General features: G+C 44.1%; 1 protein-coding gene and 1 long non-coding RNA gene across 3 annotated transcripts in view; both read left to right on the forward strand.

The window, feature by feature from the left end:
• The first annotated feature begins 117 nt into the window (after nt 1–117).
• Nucleotides 118–6,744, forward strand: LOC310703218. The gene is made up of 3 exons (XR_014524004.1): nt 118–237; nt 752–944; nt 2,207–6,744. It is a non-coding gene; the product is annotated as an uncharacterized lncRNA (long non-coding RNA).
• A 2,506-nt stretch (nt 6,745–9,250) lies between these two features.
• Nucleotides 9,251–16,816, forward strand: part of COG6 (component of oligomeric golgi complex 6) — a 32,884-nt gene continuing 25,318 nt past the window's right edge. Inside the window, exons 1-4 of one of the 2 annotated variants that reach the window (XM_083495168.1) lie at nt 9,251–9,486; nt 10,692–10,835; nt 13,988–14,059; nt 16,075–16,133. In XM_083495168.1, the coding sequence (XP_083351294.1) occupies nt 9,316–9,486; nt 10,692–10,835; nt 13,988–14,059; nt 16,075–16,133 (446 nt within the window). In that variant the 5' untranslated portion in view covers nt 9,251–9,315. Of the gene's footprint in view, nt 9,487–10,215; nt 10,279–10,367; nt 10,836–13,987; nt 14,060–16,074; nt 16,134–16,816 lie in introns of those variants that run through there. The other variant, XM_083495169.1, reaches the window with a different exon arrangement.

Genomic DNA, 16,816 nt, shown 5'->3' on the forward strand with positions numbered 1-16,816 from the left:
TCCGTCGTGGAACGAGTCGGCTGGAATGAATGGCCGGGGGGCGTTGGGGTTTGGAAACGTTCCTGGCTGCTGCTCCTGGCAAAGGGGTACCCAAGGATGGTGGGGGTGGGGGGTGGGAAGAAATTCTGCCAACCTTTCCCCCCCTCCCACACCAACTTCATTAAGAAGGGGACCCCGACATTGGGGACCCCCTCCAAAGCTGCGCCAGAGTTCCGCAGTCGTTTTGCAGCGCTCTGGGTAATTGAGGGGTTCGTAGTGGACACCCACAAGTCTAACCTTGTCCAAGTCGCTTCAAACCGGTGCCAAAGTTTGGCAGAGAAAACCCCATGTTTTGCAGCGACCTACACACTGAGTAATTGATAGGTATCACCCTAAAACCCAACATTGTCCGATTCATTTCTGGACATGGGTGTAGCCAGGATATATTGGGGGTGCAGACCAAGATATTGGTCACGCAATTGGTCAGTTAAGCATTTTTATTTATTTACTTTATGGGGGGCAGCTGCACCCCCTGGCTGTGCCCATGGATCCCCCCTTTTAGAAACTAATGGTTTGAAAGATCGGTTAATAACAATTAATAATGCATTTTATCTTAATTTAGTAAACAATGAAGGTGCTGTGAAATTTTTCAACATACCCATTTAGCATGCCCAAAGAGCTGTGCGGATAAATATGTGTTTACTATAGACCTGGAAAAAATGGAATTACAGCTTTGATTGTTCATTTAACACGGATGTTGTGTTCATTCCAGTTGTCGTGGACTTACCTTGAAGACCAGGGATTGAATCCCATCACTCAATCAGCCGTGAAACTCAATGGGCGATCTTGGGCCGTCCACCATCTCTTAGCCTCACCTACCTCAAATGGTTGTTGTGAGGAGGAAATGGAGAGGAGGAAAAGAACCTTGTACACCAGCTTGAGCTCCTTGGAAGAAAAAGAGCATGGTATATAAATTTAATAAATAAATAATAGTCAAATCTAAAATGTCATTCACATTTTTCAGAGGACTGTTCATAGGAAGAACATATATTTATGTACCTCTAGCATGCTCAGATTGGTACAGGTTTTCAGCGCCTTCCCATTTTTATTTTGAAGCAATGTAAGGGAAGTTCAGGGGGACATGGGTGGCGCTGTGGGTTAAACCACAGGGCCTAGGGCTTGCCAATCAGAAGGTCGGCAGTTCGAATCCCCACGACGGGGTGAGAACCCGTTGCTTGTTCCCAGCTCCTGCCAACCCAGCAGTTTGAAAGCACGTCAAATTGCAAGTAGATAAATAGGAACCGCTCTGGCGGAAAGGTAAACGGTGTTTCCGTGTGCTGCTCTGGTTCACCAGAAGCGGCTTAGTCATGCTGGCCACATGACCCGGAAGCTGTATGCCGTCTCCCTCCGCCAATAAAGCAAGATGAGCGCCGCAACCCCAGAGTCGGTCACGACTGGACCTAATGGTCAGGGGTCCCTTTACCTTTTTAAGGGAAGTTCGTGGTATTAGTTGTCACATCTTAAAATGTAAAATAAAGTATGTCCAATAAAAAGTATGCCCAAGTAATTTTTAAAATTTGCTTGAAATCAACATATAAACCACATTAAGTATGCTTTCTATAAGTTGGCCCTAATTAAATATTTTAGTTCATCTACATTGGCTAATGGGAGGAGGGGTCAGAAATACTGCATATAAAATTAACATGGCACTTGCTTAGTTTTTAGTTTTTTTAGTTTATTAAAATTAAGTCAAGCATGCTACATCAGATCTCTCATCAATTTAGAGTGGAGATAAAAATTCCAGGGGAAAAAAATCTTGGTTTTCTTTTTTTCATTCAAAATGTTTCAGGAAACACACACAGTTCCTCCCAGGCCAAGCAAAATGACAGGTTTGACCTGCCTCTTTGGCATCCCATATGTAGGTTTGTTAGTTAACACAAAAACCCTGTTGAGCATGAAGTTACCAGCATGAATTCTGTGCGTGTTTCTACATGCCAAGTTTTAAAACAGGTGTAGGAGGGCACACTTGCACTTGAAACACTGTACAGTATGCTGCCTTGAATATGCATACCAACTTTTAAGTCTGATATCACTCTCAGCCTTCAAATCGCATTGTGTCATATTTTGACATCTTGCCTGGCCCCTTTTGGAAGTGGGTTTTGTGGATCACACCTTGAGAGAAGTCCAGCAGGCATGTTTACGTTTAAAACATCAATCTACGTTTTAGGTATGTATGGAAGTGAGAGCTGGACCATAAAGAAGGCTGATCGCCGAAGAATTGATGCTTTTGAATTATGGTGCTGGAGGAGACTCTTGAGAGTCCATGGACTGCAAGAAGATCAAACCTCTCCATTCTGAAGGAAATCAGCCCTGAGTGCTCACTGGAAGGACAGATCCTGATGCTGAGGCTCCAATACTTTGGGCACCTCATGTGAAGAGATGACTCCCTGGAAAAGTCCCTGATGTTGGAAAAGATGGAGGGCACAAGGAGATGGGGACAACAGAGGACAAGATGGTTGGACAGTGTTCTCGAAGCTACAAACATGAGTTTGACCAAACCGCGGGAGGCAGTGGAAGACAGGAGTGCCTGGCGTGTTCTGGTCCAGGGGTTTCACGAAGCGTCGGACACGACTAAACAACAACCAGTTTGAATCCCAAATCCATTTTCAAAAACAGGAGAGAGAAATGTAAAACAGGTGGTAAACGCAGCAATTGAAGTGAGACCTCTTCTTGGATAGTGTTTTTTCCTAGCACATTGAAGTCCACGGTCGATGAGGCAGTTCTGCTGGCCAACCCCGCTGACATTTCATTGTGCCTGAGGTAAATTCTCAGCTGACAGCTACATTAAATGGGAGTCAAAACCTGCCACCTGAGCTGGTATTTTTAGCTTGTTTTGGGGTAAGATCATCTTTGACTTGGGATCAAATCTGGGAAGGGGAATATGCTGGACTTTTTTTTCAGCCGGAACTCTCCGGAACTCAGTTCCGGCATCTCTCAGATGGGTGCCATTGCCATTATAAGAGAACGAGGGTGAGTTCCAACACCTCTTTTTCTGATCAAGTGCTCCTGCCTGCTGGCCTGGAAGATAGCTAGGGTGGGCTCTCTCTGACTTGTCTATTTCTCTTTGAGCGCAAATGTACAAGTAGCAGCTAGAAAAAGGAGCTCCTCAGGGCGTTACCACATTATCTATTTGCTGAGCATTCACCCTGATTTGTTTGCCGGGAGCTTAGGTGACTGTGGGCTATTTAATGAGTGATCCACCTGATTTGTTTGCGAGGAGACTAAGCAAAATTGTGTAAAAGTGTTAGCCCATGCTTCGCACTGCATTTCCCTGATTGCAAAAAGCCTGGTCTTTTGTTTGTTACACAAGAGTTCCCAATCAATTATAATTGTGTGACTTGAAATTGCAGGAGTATGTGATTGAATCCCACCTGAAAATAGCCATCCGTCTGGAAGCGGCCGCACATCCTTTTGCTAAAAAACAAAACAGGACTAAGAGAAAGGAGAAAGATGCCTACTGAAAATGTCAGTATCACTTCACCCCAATTGACAGGTTCTTATGCTCAGTCACCGGATACACACAGCTTTGTTTGCTGAGATCTCAATCATTCATCAGCCCAACAGATAGGTGGTCTTGTGCGTGTGATCATCCAAGAAAGCGGAGTCAGTTTAGGAAAGCAAACATTTGAGAAACACTCCACTCTAAATGCGCTCCCACAAGGAAGTGTCAGGGGACTCATTTTCCGCATGGCAACGTTCACAATGTGAAAGTAGTTCGTCCCATAATTTTTCTGCATGCCATCATCATTGTACACACACGCACACAAAAAACACTTCTGGAAGAGCGACAACTTTGGTTGTTTCCACACTTGAGCTCTTGAGGGACTGCTTTTCTACAATTAGAAAAGATGTGCTGTTCTTCAGTTCTTCGTGAGGCCAAGGTGAGACATTTGCCATAAGGGTTGTTGGTGTGACTACACTCGCAAGGGTGACGAGATCATTAAAAGTGATGAGATAGGTGACACTTCTTTACACATCAGAGCACACGAGAAAGCCTTTGAGCACGGATGTGAAAGGAACAATTATTTGAGGCTGAACAGATGTCTGCACAAATTATGTTAGTTGTTTATGCATACACCATTTTCTGGAGTTCTATAATCCACGCTGAAAGACATGATGAAAAAGCAGCTTGCTTGAAGAATCAGGTTTTGCCAGTCAAACTCTGTAGGTGGCCTGGTATATTCTGATGAGGTGTCTCTTCAACTGGATTTTAAATTTGCCCCTTTGGTAGAGAAATTGTTCGGGAAGCAGCTATCGTTTTGCATCGCTATATTGTAGGTAGGCAGTTTCAAAGATTCTGTGAAACTCTCATGCTCAGCACCCACTAACATTATTGTGCCTGACTGACAGTATTGAACTGCTGGATTATGCTGTTTTTGATATACATCTTTTGGGCAACAACTCTTGAGTGCTCCTAACAGTACAAAGCAACATGGCTGATTCATAGCTCAGGATATGTGCATTACATGAGTGGTGACTGGAAGGCACCAAAGTGTGGTCAAGAATGAGGAAAATGTACAAGTGACCAGCTCTGAGAAGACCTTCTATGACAATGATGCTGATGAAAATTGGATCTGCCCTGCAGGTGAATAACCACAGAAGCATGACGTTTGATACTGACTTGAGCCAGCAAACCAAAGCCTAAGTTATTGTTACCGTATTTTTTGCTCTATAAGACTCACTTTTTCCCTCCAAAAAGGTAATGGGAAATGTGTGTACGTCTTAGGGAGCAAATGCAGGCTGCACAGCTATCCCAGAAGCCAGAACAGCAAGAGGGATTGCTTCTTTCACTGCGCAGCGATCCCTCTTGCTGTTCTGGCTTCTGAGATTCAGAATATTTTTTTTCTTGTTTTCCTCCTCCAAAAACTAGGTGCGTCTTGTGCGTCTTATAGAGCGAAAAATACGGTCATTGTTTAAGATGTAAAGTTACATTCATATCATGTTTTATGTTTATTGTGGCATTATTGGGGAAATAGCAACCTTACCCCCAATGTTTTTGGCTCTTTGTACATATGATGGTCAGGCAGGGATATGGGTGGTGCTGTGGTCTAAACCACAGAGCCTAGGGCTTGCCGATCAGAAGGTCAGCAGTTCGAATCCCCGCAATGGGGTGAGCTCTCTGCTCCTGCCAACATAGCAGTTCAAAAGCACATCGAAGTGCAAGTAGATAAATAGGTACCGCTCCGGCAGGAAGGTAAACGGCGTTTCCGTGCGCTGCTCTGGTTCGCCAGAAGCGGCTTAGTCATGCTGGCCACATGACCTGGAAGCTGTCTGCGGACAAACACCGGCTTCCTCGGCCAGTAAAGCGAGATGAGCGTCACAACCCCAGAGTCATTCGCAACTAGACCTAACGGTCAGAGGTCCCTTTACCTTTACATATGATGGTCATACCTCTACAGTAGACATTAACTGACAGAAAGCAATTGCCAAGTTGCTAAAAGATTTCAAATTGTTAGGGCTTAAACCGGAGCCAGCTCAAGACATTTTTGTCCTTGAGGTGAACAACAAAACGGCTCTCTCTGGCCGCCAGGGAAGAAGGGGTGAGTGAAGATGTACATCAGGATCAAGTAGTGGATAAATATCTCCATCGGGAACAGGAGTGGGGATCAAATCAATCTTAATCAGTGGTTGAAGTGGGAATCAAAGATTGTTGTGGGATTGAAAGGGGCCCACCCTGAATCACACTGGGTGATTGCAAAGCCCAGGAGACACCAGAGGGCAGTCCCTAGGGGTGAGAGGAAGAAGAAGAAGAGTTTGGATTTGATATACCGCTTTATCACTACCCGAAGGAGTATCAAAGCGGCTAACGTTCTCCTTTCCCTTCCTCCCCCACAACAGAACTCTGTGATGTGAGTGGGGCTGAGAGACTTCGGAGAAGTGTGACTAGCCCAAGGTCACCCAGCAGCTGCATGTGGAGGAGCAGGGAAGCGAACCCGGTTCCCCAGATTACGAATCTACCGCTCTTAACCACTACACCACACTGACCAGCAGCACCTCTTATTTCCTGAGAGGCCACTGTAGAGGCCGCATGGATGTTGCTGAAAGGAGGTGCGAGATATGGCCTCTACAGCTATCTGTGAAACTCTCATGCTCAGCACCCACTAACAATTTGAAATCCCTATTTTCATCAGAGAAATGTTGGAGGGTCCATAACTTTTAGTGTCACAAGCTGGTGTAGTAACCAAGAGATTGATTAGGATGTCTCTGGTCTGAATTGTGCTTTTGGTATGAACGTATTAGTTAGCTTTAGGCAAGGCCCTCAAACCCCCACTCCCAGTGCAAGGATAATAATACAGATCTATTTCACGGGGTTAAGGTAAGAATTACTATATAATACATGTGGAGTGCTTTGTATACTCCAGAGCACTATATAAATGCTAATTCTACCAGAGAGGTAGCTATGTCAGTACGCTGCAGCAGAAGCAAATCTTACTTTGAGCACCGTAATAACTGGCAAATTTATGGTGGCAGAACCTTTCATGACCCACTTTGAGCCCACTTTGTCTAGGGTGAAACAAGTCTCTTAATTAAGACTTAATAAAAAAACAGATATCACATAATGAGCAACGCAATATGCCACTACAAATAATATATAACCCAGAGAAAAAAATATACTAATACAGGCGTTCCTAACAATGAATATACGTGTGTGTGTGTTCTGTTCGGTTTTATTTTAGTAATTATTGTTCCATAAAATGATGAAGATAGTCTGTTTTTCTTTACATTTATTGGCTTGAGGACTGCAAATTATTGAATGCAAAGTATGTTAACTATGGAGACAGCAATTTACCAGATTTTTCTAATCTCTGGATTTCCAGTAGAATGCAATATCTCTCTTAACCGAGAGATGTTGTTTGCAGATGATGTGGCCTTGACAGTGCACTCTGAGGAAGCTCTGCTGAGACTCATCAACTGTCCTGCGCAAGCCTCCATAGAGTTTGGTCTCGCCATTAGCCTGACAAAGACCAACATCCTGGGTCAGGACGTCATCAGAACTCCATGCATCAGCATTGGTGACAAGTGTATTGGCAAGGAAAATATGATGCTAACCATCAATACAAAGATGAAGGTCTATGATCATAACTGTACAGAACAATCTTAAATTTGCAGAGGAATATATCCTTTGGAATTATATACCCAAGACATGGAATCTAACAAAGGGACAACATGCATGGACTTTTCGTGTCCTTACTATGGCAAGAAGACGGGTATTGATGAACTGGGAAAATAAAAACGCAGCTCTCTTTAATGATTGGATTAAAGATACGGTATGTACAAACTCACTACACATGAATAAGTTGTGCACAAACATAGACTTCCAATGGACAAATTTAACGATTTTTGGAATTCATTTTTGTAAATACCATATTAGATTAAGGTCTGGTTAATTACAATAACAACTCCCCTTTTTGTAATGTACACAGTATCTTTTATTGTTGTGTTTTGTTTTCTACATGGGTACTATTTCTTGTGTAAGAAAGATCTGGAGCGTTACATGGCAGGACAGCCTCAAACAAATATGTGTTCTCCCAAGCCCACATTCCCAGTAAGTCCAGTCAAAGGCGATTATGGGGTGTGGTGCTCATCTCATTTTCAGGCTGAGGGAGCTGGCGTTTATCCACAGACAGATTTCTGGGTCATGTGGTCAGCGTGACTAAACTGCTTCTGGCGCAACGGAACACAGTGACAAGTGCCAGAGAGCATGGAAATGCTGTTTACCTTCCTACCAGAATGGTACCTATTTATCTACTCATGCTGGTATGCTTTCAAACTGCTAGGTTGGCAAAAGCTGAGACAGCGAACGGAAGCGGGGATTTGAACTGCCGACATTCCAATTAGCAAGCCCAAGAGCAGGGGTCAGCAAACTTTTTCAGCAAGGGGCCAGTCCACTGTCCCTCAGACCTTGGGTGGACGGTGGGCTATATTTTTTTGGGGGGGGAGAAAGAATTCCTATGCCCCACATATAACCCAGAGATGCATTTTAAATACAGTTGACGCTCAGGCTGCAAATGTAATCCATGCGGGATGCACGTTCGCAACCCGCAGCGGCGCGTCTGCGCATGCGCGGGTTGTGATTCGGCGCTTCTGCGCATGCGCAAAGCGCAATTTAACCATAGCTGTCAACTTTCAGATTTGAAAATAAGGGATTGGCAGCCTCAAAAATAAGGGATCAGCAGCCTCACCTGTCCCGGGGACAGTCTACGGGATATCTAACAATCCGGGATAGCAGTGGGAAACGGCGCTGGAATAAGGGAATTTCCCGCAAAAAAGGGGAAGGTTGACAGCTATGGATTTAGCGCTTGTGCGCATGCATGACCCCCGAAACATGGAAGTAACCTGTTCCGGTACTTCCAGGTTTTGGCGGGTCCGTAACCTGAAAAAACACAAGCTGAAGCGTCTGTAACCCGAGGTATGACTGTAAAAGGACACATTCAACTCATGTAAAAACGCTCTGATTCCTGGACCATCCGTGGGCCAGATTTAGAAGGCTATTGGGCCAGATCCAGCCCCCGGATCTTAGTTTGCCTACCCATGCCCAAGAGGCTCAGTGCTTTAGACCACAGCACCACCCTCCTCCCTCATACAGTGGTACCTCCAGATACGAACGGAATCTGTTCTGGAGCCCCGTTCGCATCTAGAAGCAAACGTAACTAGCGACGGCACGTCTGCGCGCGTCGCTTTTTGTCGCTTCTGCGCATGCGCGTCACGTCCTTTTGAGCGTCTGCGCATGCGCAAGCGGCGAAATCCGGAAGTAACGCACTCCGTGAATTCCGGGTTGCCGCAGAGTGCAACTCGAACACGCTCAACTCGAAGTGTATTCAACCCGAGATATGACTGTACAGTGGTACCTCGGGTTACATACGCTTCAGGTTACAGACGCTTCAGGTTACAGACTCTGCTAACCCAGAAACAGTACCTCGGGTTAAGAACTTTGCTTCAGGATGAGAACAGAAATTGCGTGGCAGCGGAAGGCCCCATTAGCTAAAGTGGTGCTTCAGGTTAAGAACAGTTTCAGGTTAAGAACGGACCTCTGCAACGAATTAAGTACTTAACCCGAGGTACCACTGTACCCAGCTTTCCTTGTTGAGCTACAACTCCCAGCATCCTTAGCTACCAGGACCAACAGCAGCGGGAGACCCGAGTTTGAGAAACAGTGCAGGGCGGAACTCTTTGTCTCCAGCCACGGGGAGGTGGAGGGAAGCGGTGCAGCGACGCTCCCGGTCCGGTTGACGGCGCCGCCTCCGCCACGGCGGCCTCAGGAGGGAGAGAGCAAAGATGGCGGCGGCGGCGGCTGAAGACCAGCAGCGGCCGCTGCAGCCGTTCGCGGCCGGGGCTGCCGCTTCGTCGGCGGGCGCTTCCTCCTCCTCGCAAGGGTCGTCTGGAGGGTCCAATCCTCTCTCTCGCAAGCTCCGCAAAGTGCTGGAGACGCGCTTGGAGACGGACAAGGTGGGCGACCTGTGGTCAGTCCTGCCGTATCCGAGAAATAGGCACCGGCTTTGCGAATCAGAGCCATAGGGAAGGCGTCGTTCGTGTGGTTTCTTTTCTCTAGGGTGGTTCTTTAAAAATGACTGGCTTAGTTGGCGGATTCCCCTTTTCTAGCTGGTTATGAACAGCAGCCCAAGCCCTAGCCAGGTCTACTCAGAAGTAAGCCCCGTTGGGCTCAGCGGGGCTTACTCGCAGGCAACGAGGGGTTCAAATTGATTAAATTATAAATGAGACTTTTTTTTTTAAGACTAGACATCACCATTGAAAAGGCAGGGAAATGTAATGAAGTAGAGAGGGACCCTTTTTCCCCACATGTGGTGGTCCTGTAAAGGAATCAGGGAGTTCTGGGAAGTAATTTACAATGAATTAAAAAGATTAAAAAAACAAAAAACCCAGCCCAAGACAACCCTTTTGGGAACGGTAACAATAGAAGTCCCTAAAAAACAAAATTATTATATGCCACCACTGTGGCTAGAATCTTATTGGCATGGAGAACGAATATGGTACCCACCAAGGAAGAGTGGCAGTTTAAAATGCTTGAATGAGCTGAATTGACAGGCGTTACTGAATTGACTGAATACATCAGTGGTGTCCAGACTTTTTTCAAAGAGGGCCAGATTTAATGAAGTGAACATGCGTGAGGGCCGACCAAAGAAGTTGTTGACCTTTTTTAGGATTAAAGTTATTGAGCTTTTTTTTAGGATTTTACCCCAGGAAATAAATTGCCAGGGGCAGGATTAAACCAACCAGCGGGCCAGATTAGGCCCCCCAAACAACAGACTTGAATGCGTGGAATACATCTTTTGCAGATAGGAATGAGCATTCCCATCTGGAACCCCTAGCTGAATGCAACTCAAGCTGGACTGGTGCCCTAGAATTGGTCTTCACAATACAGGACAGAGTTTAGCTTTACTTGCAAGTAATTAGTTGATTGAGTTGACTATGGCATAATTATATCAAGTTGATGTTTATATTCAAAAATATGTTGAGTATTTAATCTATATATTTGCTATTGTAAACTATATTGTAAAGATAGTTTAGCGTTGTTAAAATGTGATTTATCTGGAAAACTGAAGATGTTTTCTGTGTCTTCTGATGTGTGTCCTTTTTTTAAAAAGTTCATTTTGTATATGAACTGTCAACATGATCTTTATATATTTTTATAGGAGATGTTAGAAGCGCTCAAGGCTCTTTCAGTCTTTTTTGTAGAAAATAGTCTGCGTACCAGAAGAAATTTACGCGGAGATATGGAACATCGCAGCTTAGCTATAAATGAAGAATTTGTTCACATTTTCAAACAAGTGAAAGAGGTATGCCACTTTTATTCATTAATGCTCTAAATGTCCAGCAGGAAGCTGACAGCCAAGGGCCTCTGTAAACCCACCTATATGCCCCTGAGGCAAATGACTGGCTGGTAATTCCATTGCTTGGTTCTGTTCCCCTCTACTATACCTGTCTAATTTGCGGAGAGAAGAAAGAAGCACACAAGATATCACAGGGAAACTGGATTAGACTTGGTTGTGGCTAAATATGTTCATGTTCAGAAAGCAAAAAACAACCACATTGGCCAAACAGGGAACTTGTGAAGATAATCTTGTTAAGAGTAAGATGAGAAGTAGAGTGTCTTGTTTCATGAATACATGTTGGGTTGTAGAAAAAATGCGGACAGCTATCCTTTTCCTCCACTTTTCTCTATCAGTGGGTTCCTCTCTCACTGGGCACTCTCATATATATATATATATATATATATATATATATATATATATGCAGGTTTTGGTGTCCTCGGGTGTCTTCCCGTGTAAAAGTTGGGGTGTCTAGGCGACGTTTCGACGAGGTCTCACTCGTCATCTTCAGGCTGGTGCTTTCGGCTTCTTGTTACTGGAACAGAGCGGGATCTCAGTGTTTGAGTTCCTATAAATACTGTAGAGGGGTGTGGTGTATTGCCTCAAAAGTTCTGGGCAGAGGGGAAGTTCCCAGGCTAGTGTTCTTTTCTTCTTTTGTTCCTTAATTACTTGAGGGATATCTTGAGTGATTTCTTGAGTGATATTCTGAGTACCACTTAGGTGGGTCATTAGGTGTGGATTAGTTGCTAAAGCCTTCGTGTCTTGACCTCTTGAATTTGTGAAGAGTTTTTCTGGGAAGATGGCTGTACTGCACTTAGTTGTGCTTTGGCTTGGCTTCGTGTATAGGGGCGAGCTGTGGTTTTGTGCCCTGTGCCAGCCAGATCTGTGTAGGGATTGCAGGGGGGTGCAGCATCCGGAGTTGCCACTATGGTTTGGTTACTGGATGGTGTCTGTAATTTATCTGTGGAGAGGGTCTGGGTTTGGGTCTGGTGTGGTTGATTGGTGGTGGCGTTCTGTGTGCCTCTGGATCTGGTGTCGGTTTTTGTGGGGAGGGCTAATTTCCAGATGTCTGGCAGGCGGGACGTGTCGTCACGCTTGTTCATGTTGTGAGGGTGTTTCTCTATCTCGATGGCTTCCATGATTATTCTCTTGTGGTGATGTTCCATGTTAAAGAGCAATTTGGAATCTGCAAAATTAATTTCGTGTCCTGTTTCTTTCATGTGTTGGAAAAGAGAGGAAGATTTTTCTTCTTTTTTTGACGGCATTCTTGTGTTCTGCGATACGTGCATTTATTCGTCTGTTTGTTTGTCCAATGTACGTGGCTGGGCAGACTTTGCAGGGTATTTCATAGACCCCTTGGTTTTCCAACTGGATTTTATCTTTGGGGTTTCTGAGGATATTGGCTATTTTTTGGTTGGTGCAAAAGGCTGTTTTGATATTGTGTTTATGGAGGATTTTGCTAATTTTATCTGTAGTGCCCTTGATATAAGGAAGGAGGGCCATGCCATTGTTTTCTTCCGTGTCTTGGTTTTTGGGGGGTGTTTCTTTTTGGATTAGCTTCTTAACCCTGTTTTGCTGGTATCCATTGGCGATTAACACATTTGAGAGATTCAGACCCAAACCCAGACCCTCTCCACAGATAAATTACAGACACCATCCAGTAACCAAACCATAGTGGCAACTCCGGATGCTGCACCCCCCTGCAATCCCTACACAGATCTGGCTGGCACAGGGCACAAAACCACAGCTCGCCCCTATACACGAAGCCAAGCCAAAGCACAACTAAGTGCAGTACAGCCATCTTCCCAGAAAAACTCTTCACAAATTCAAGAGGTCAAGACACGAAGGCTTTAGCAACTAATCCACACCTAATGACCCACCTAAGTGGTACTCAGAATATCACTCAAGAAATCACTCAAGATATCCCTCAAGTAATTAAGGAACAAAAGAAGAAAAGAACACTAGCCTGGGAACTTCCCCTCTGCCCAGAACTTTTGAGGCAATACACCACACCCCTCTACAGTATTTATAGGAACTCAAACACTGAGATCCCGCTCTGTTCCAGTAACAAGAAGCCGAAAGCACCAGCCTGAAGATGACGAGTGAGACCTCGTCGAAACGTCGCCTAGACACCCCAACTTTTACACGGGAAGACACCCGAGGACACCAAAACCTGCATTCCTGTACCCGTGAAAATCTACGAAAACAAATATATATATATATATATATATATATGATTTTAACATATAACTTATAAAATGTACCACAAAATTTATCACTTACATAATCTTCTTAGACTTCCATCAGCACCTCTGATGATCTACCGTTTTAACCACTTCTTCCAATAATACTCTTCACAAAACTTCTTGCAAACTTACAAATGTCATCTGAACTTCACAAATACTTTTCAAATAGTCCGTAAATTTACTCCAGTCTTCTGTGAATTTCTGGTCCCGCCGGTTTCGAATCCTTCCTGTTAGTTTATCTAATTCTGCATAGTCCATTAACTTCATCCTCCATTCTTCAATCGTCGGTAATTCTTCTTGCTTCCATTTTTGGGCCAATAATATTCTTGCTGCTGTTATTCTCTCACTGGGCACTCTCATTGGCCACAGTTCAACACCCCCTATGAGTATGTTCACAAAATCTATATAAAATACTACCAGATCTCCATTTGCCACCACAATTTTTCTTTAGATATTACTATTGCTGCCTGCTATCTTGTACAGACTTACCTGGGAGACAGCTTCATTAAAGTCAATGAGTCTTACTCCTGAGTAGACATGTATAGAGCAACACCATTAGTTGTATCTCTGGAGCTATCCAGCACTTGTTGGGAAGCACGAATGCTAAAAGTATGTAATGCTTTCTTATACTGCTGCGCATCCAGTTTCTCCAACGCTGAAAAACCAAATCTGGAGCTTCAGGGAGGAAGAATCATTGGATATTCTTATCAGTGATTGTATCATACAACAGTGAAGATTATGCTTGTTAGGGAAACTGTCCAATAGTTCTGGTGTTTCAGAAAATTGGTGGGGGGGGAGAGAAATGTGGAAAAAGCAAATCTCAATATGAGTGCTAGTGTTTTAGGCTACTTGTCTGTTTCTGTGCTCTTTCAGGAACTTGAAAGCATAAATGAAGATGTGAAGTTTATGAGCGACTGCTGCCAGGAGATGACCAATCACTTGAAGGTAAAGAATGGATTTGTGTGCAGATGTGGTAATTTCTGGCACACTGGGACTTGGTAGTTTCAACAGCACAGTACTTTCCCCCAGTACAACACATAGAGATCACTTTTGATCCCAGTGTGAAGATTTCTTTTTTTTACAGCCATGGGAATTCTAAGGCACAAAAGGACCCCCTGCATGAAAAGAGGTTCCCATTAATTTCTATGGTCTGTTTTTGGAGCCTTTCACTGTTCAGGAATCTACTCCATCTAGTGAAATCAAAAGGGCATTTTGCATGCATAAAAGCTCTCTGTGCACATTATTCTGAGCTTGTGTGTATGTAAATCACCCAGGTTACGTTTCTAAAACACATTTCCTATGAATCATTATGATCAGTTTCCTATGAATCATTATGATCAGATCATCAATATTGTTGTCAGGTTAACGGGGTGGATATGTTCTTGTTACATTTGCCACCTGTCATGGATGCTTTTAAGTGAGATTCCTACATTTCAGGGGGTTGGGCTAGATGACCATTGGGATCCCTTCCAACTGAACAACTCTATGATTTTTATCCCACCCTTCCTTTATGTTGGGATACTGCCAGGGAGATATAGTCCATCGTAGCCCCCAAGCCAGCTGCCGGACGATCCATCGACCTCCTGTAGACAGGCAATATCAGCAATTAGCGACACGAAGCCTCAGAAATAGATTGCCACATTCTTAGGCTGGTGCACACTCTATCAGCAGAATTCACACAGCAGAAGATGCACAGCAGGAGAGCATATTTACAGACTTTATTCAGCATTGATCAGAACAAAAGAAAGACATGACTGTCTGCGTCAGTCTTCTCCGACCGAGAGAGAAAACGAAAGCAACAGCAAATATAAAAATCCTGTGAATAGGACATGCGCAGACTCTGTGACTCACAAAGCCTGCTCCCTTTTAAGGTGGAACGGAAATATCCTAACACTTTAATGGGTTCCCTTTTTATCCACACAAGTATCCTGTGAGGTAGATTAGGCTCGGAAAGGGTGACTGATCCAAGTTCATGTCTTCAGTGAGAAGTTGAACCTACATCTCCACAAAACCAAACCAGCACTCTGGTATACTTGCTACACTTCTGTATTGCACTGGGCCCTAGTTCTAGTACAGTGGTACCTCGGGTTACATACGCTTCAGGTTCAACACTCCACTAACCCAGAAATAGTGCTTCAGGTTAAGAACTTTGCTTCAGGATGAGAACAGAAATCATGCCCTGGCGGCAGCAGGAGGCCCCATTAGCTAAAGTGGTGCTTCAGGTTAAGAACAGTTTCAGGTTAAGAATGGACCTCCGGAACGAATTAAGTACTTAACCCGAGGTACCACTGTATTAGGAAGACAGTACAGTAGACCTGCAACTTAAGCAGATTTATTTTGTGCACATTTACCTGTTTGGAAAGAAAGGGGGGGGGTGAAAGGGCATCCAAGAAAAGAAACTTTAGCAATCCCACCCACCATTGCACCCAGTGTGTTTTGACTATACACAATTTTGCCTTTATGCGCTATTTCTGGAATGAAACCACTGTGTATGTTGCGGGCCTACTGTAATAACAGGGGTCAGCAAACTTTTTCAGCCGGGGGCCAGTCCACTGTCCCTCAGACCTTGTGGGGGACCAGACTATATATTTTTTGGGGGGGAATGAATGAATTCCTGTGCCCCACAAATAACCCAGAGATGCATTTTAAATAAAAGCACGCATTCTCCTCGTGTAAAAACACGCTGATTCCCGGGTGGTCTGGATTTAGAAGGCGATTGGGCCAGATCCAGCCCTTAGTTTGTCTACCCATAGTATATAAATACAGAAAATGCATATATTGGGTTCTGCCTTTAAGAAAAATGTAGCTTTATTTGTTTCTGAAGCTTAACTGCCTTTCTGTTCACTGTTCTACTGTGCTTAAATGACTTATACTTTGGTTGAAACAGCAAATGAAAAAGTAGAAATATACCGTAAGACCTTAGTGGGGTTTAATTGTAATTATTCTGGTTTGTACTCCAGGCAACCAAGGAGCAAACCCAGGATTTAATAGAAAAGACAACTAAGCTTCAAGCAGAGAAGTATGTATTTGCCTCTTTTGTTATATTTATGTCAAATTAGAATGCTTTTCTGGATTCTCCCACATTTGTACTGAATGAAGTCACCTTAGGGCTGCTTCCAGTGGTCATTTTTATTAAACTGTTCTTCAGATATTTGCCACAGGATATGCATCTTTCCCTTTTTCTAATCGCAGAATTTTCAGAATGAGAGAATTTCGCGTTAACTCACTTTGCATAATATTGTGTGGGCATTGAAAGGTCCTCTGAGTATAGTTTCTGAACTTTAAAGAAGTATGGTTCTTGGACTTTTCAGTTTCTCAATAAGAATGGATATTCATTACTATTTAAAGTAGACACGATAAGTATCAGGCTATGTTCAGTAAACTCAGTTATGCGATGTAATTTAAAACAAATTAGCTCAATAATTGAAATTGCCAAGAATGCAAAGGAGGGTAGCAAGTCATTTATTTATTTTTGTTAGCGGCCCAACATCTAGCTTTTACTCACTGAGTAAAGGTAAAGGGACCCCTGACCATTAGGTCCAGTCATGGCCGACTCTGGAGTTGCGGCGCTCATCTCGCTTTATTGGCTGAGGGAGCCGGTGTACAGCTTCCAGGTCATGTGCCCAGCATGACTTAGTCACTTCTGGCGAACCAGAGCAGTGCACGGAAATGCCATTTACCTTCCCGCCGGAGCGGTACCTA

This window comes from Podarcis liolepis, assembly GCF_965112155.1.
Source record: "Podarcis liolepis genome assembly, chromosome: 3".
Lineage (NCBI taxonomy): Eukaryota > Metazoa > Chordata > Lepidosauria > Squamata > Lacertidae > Podarcis > Podarcis liolepis.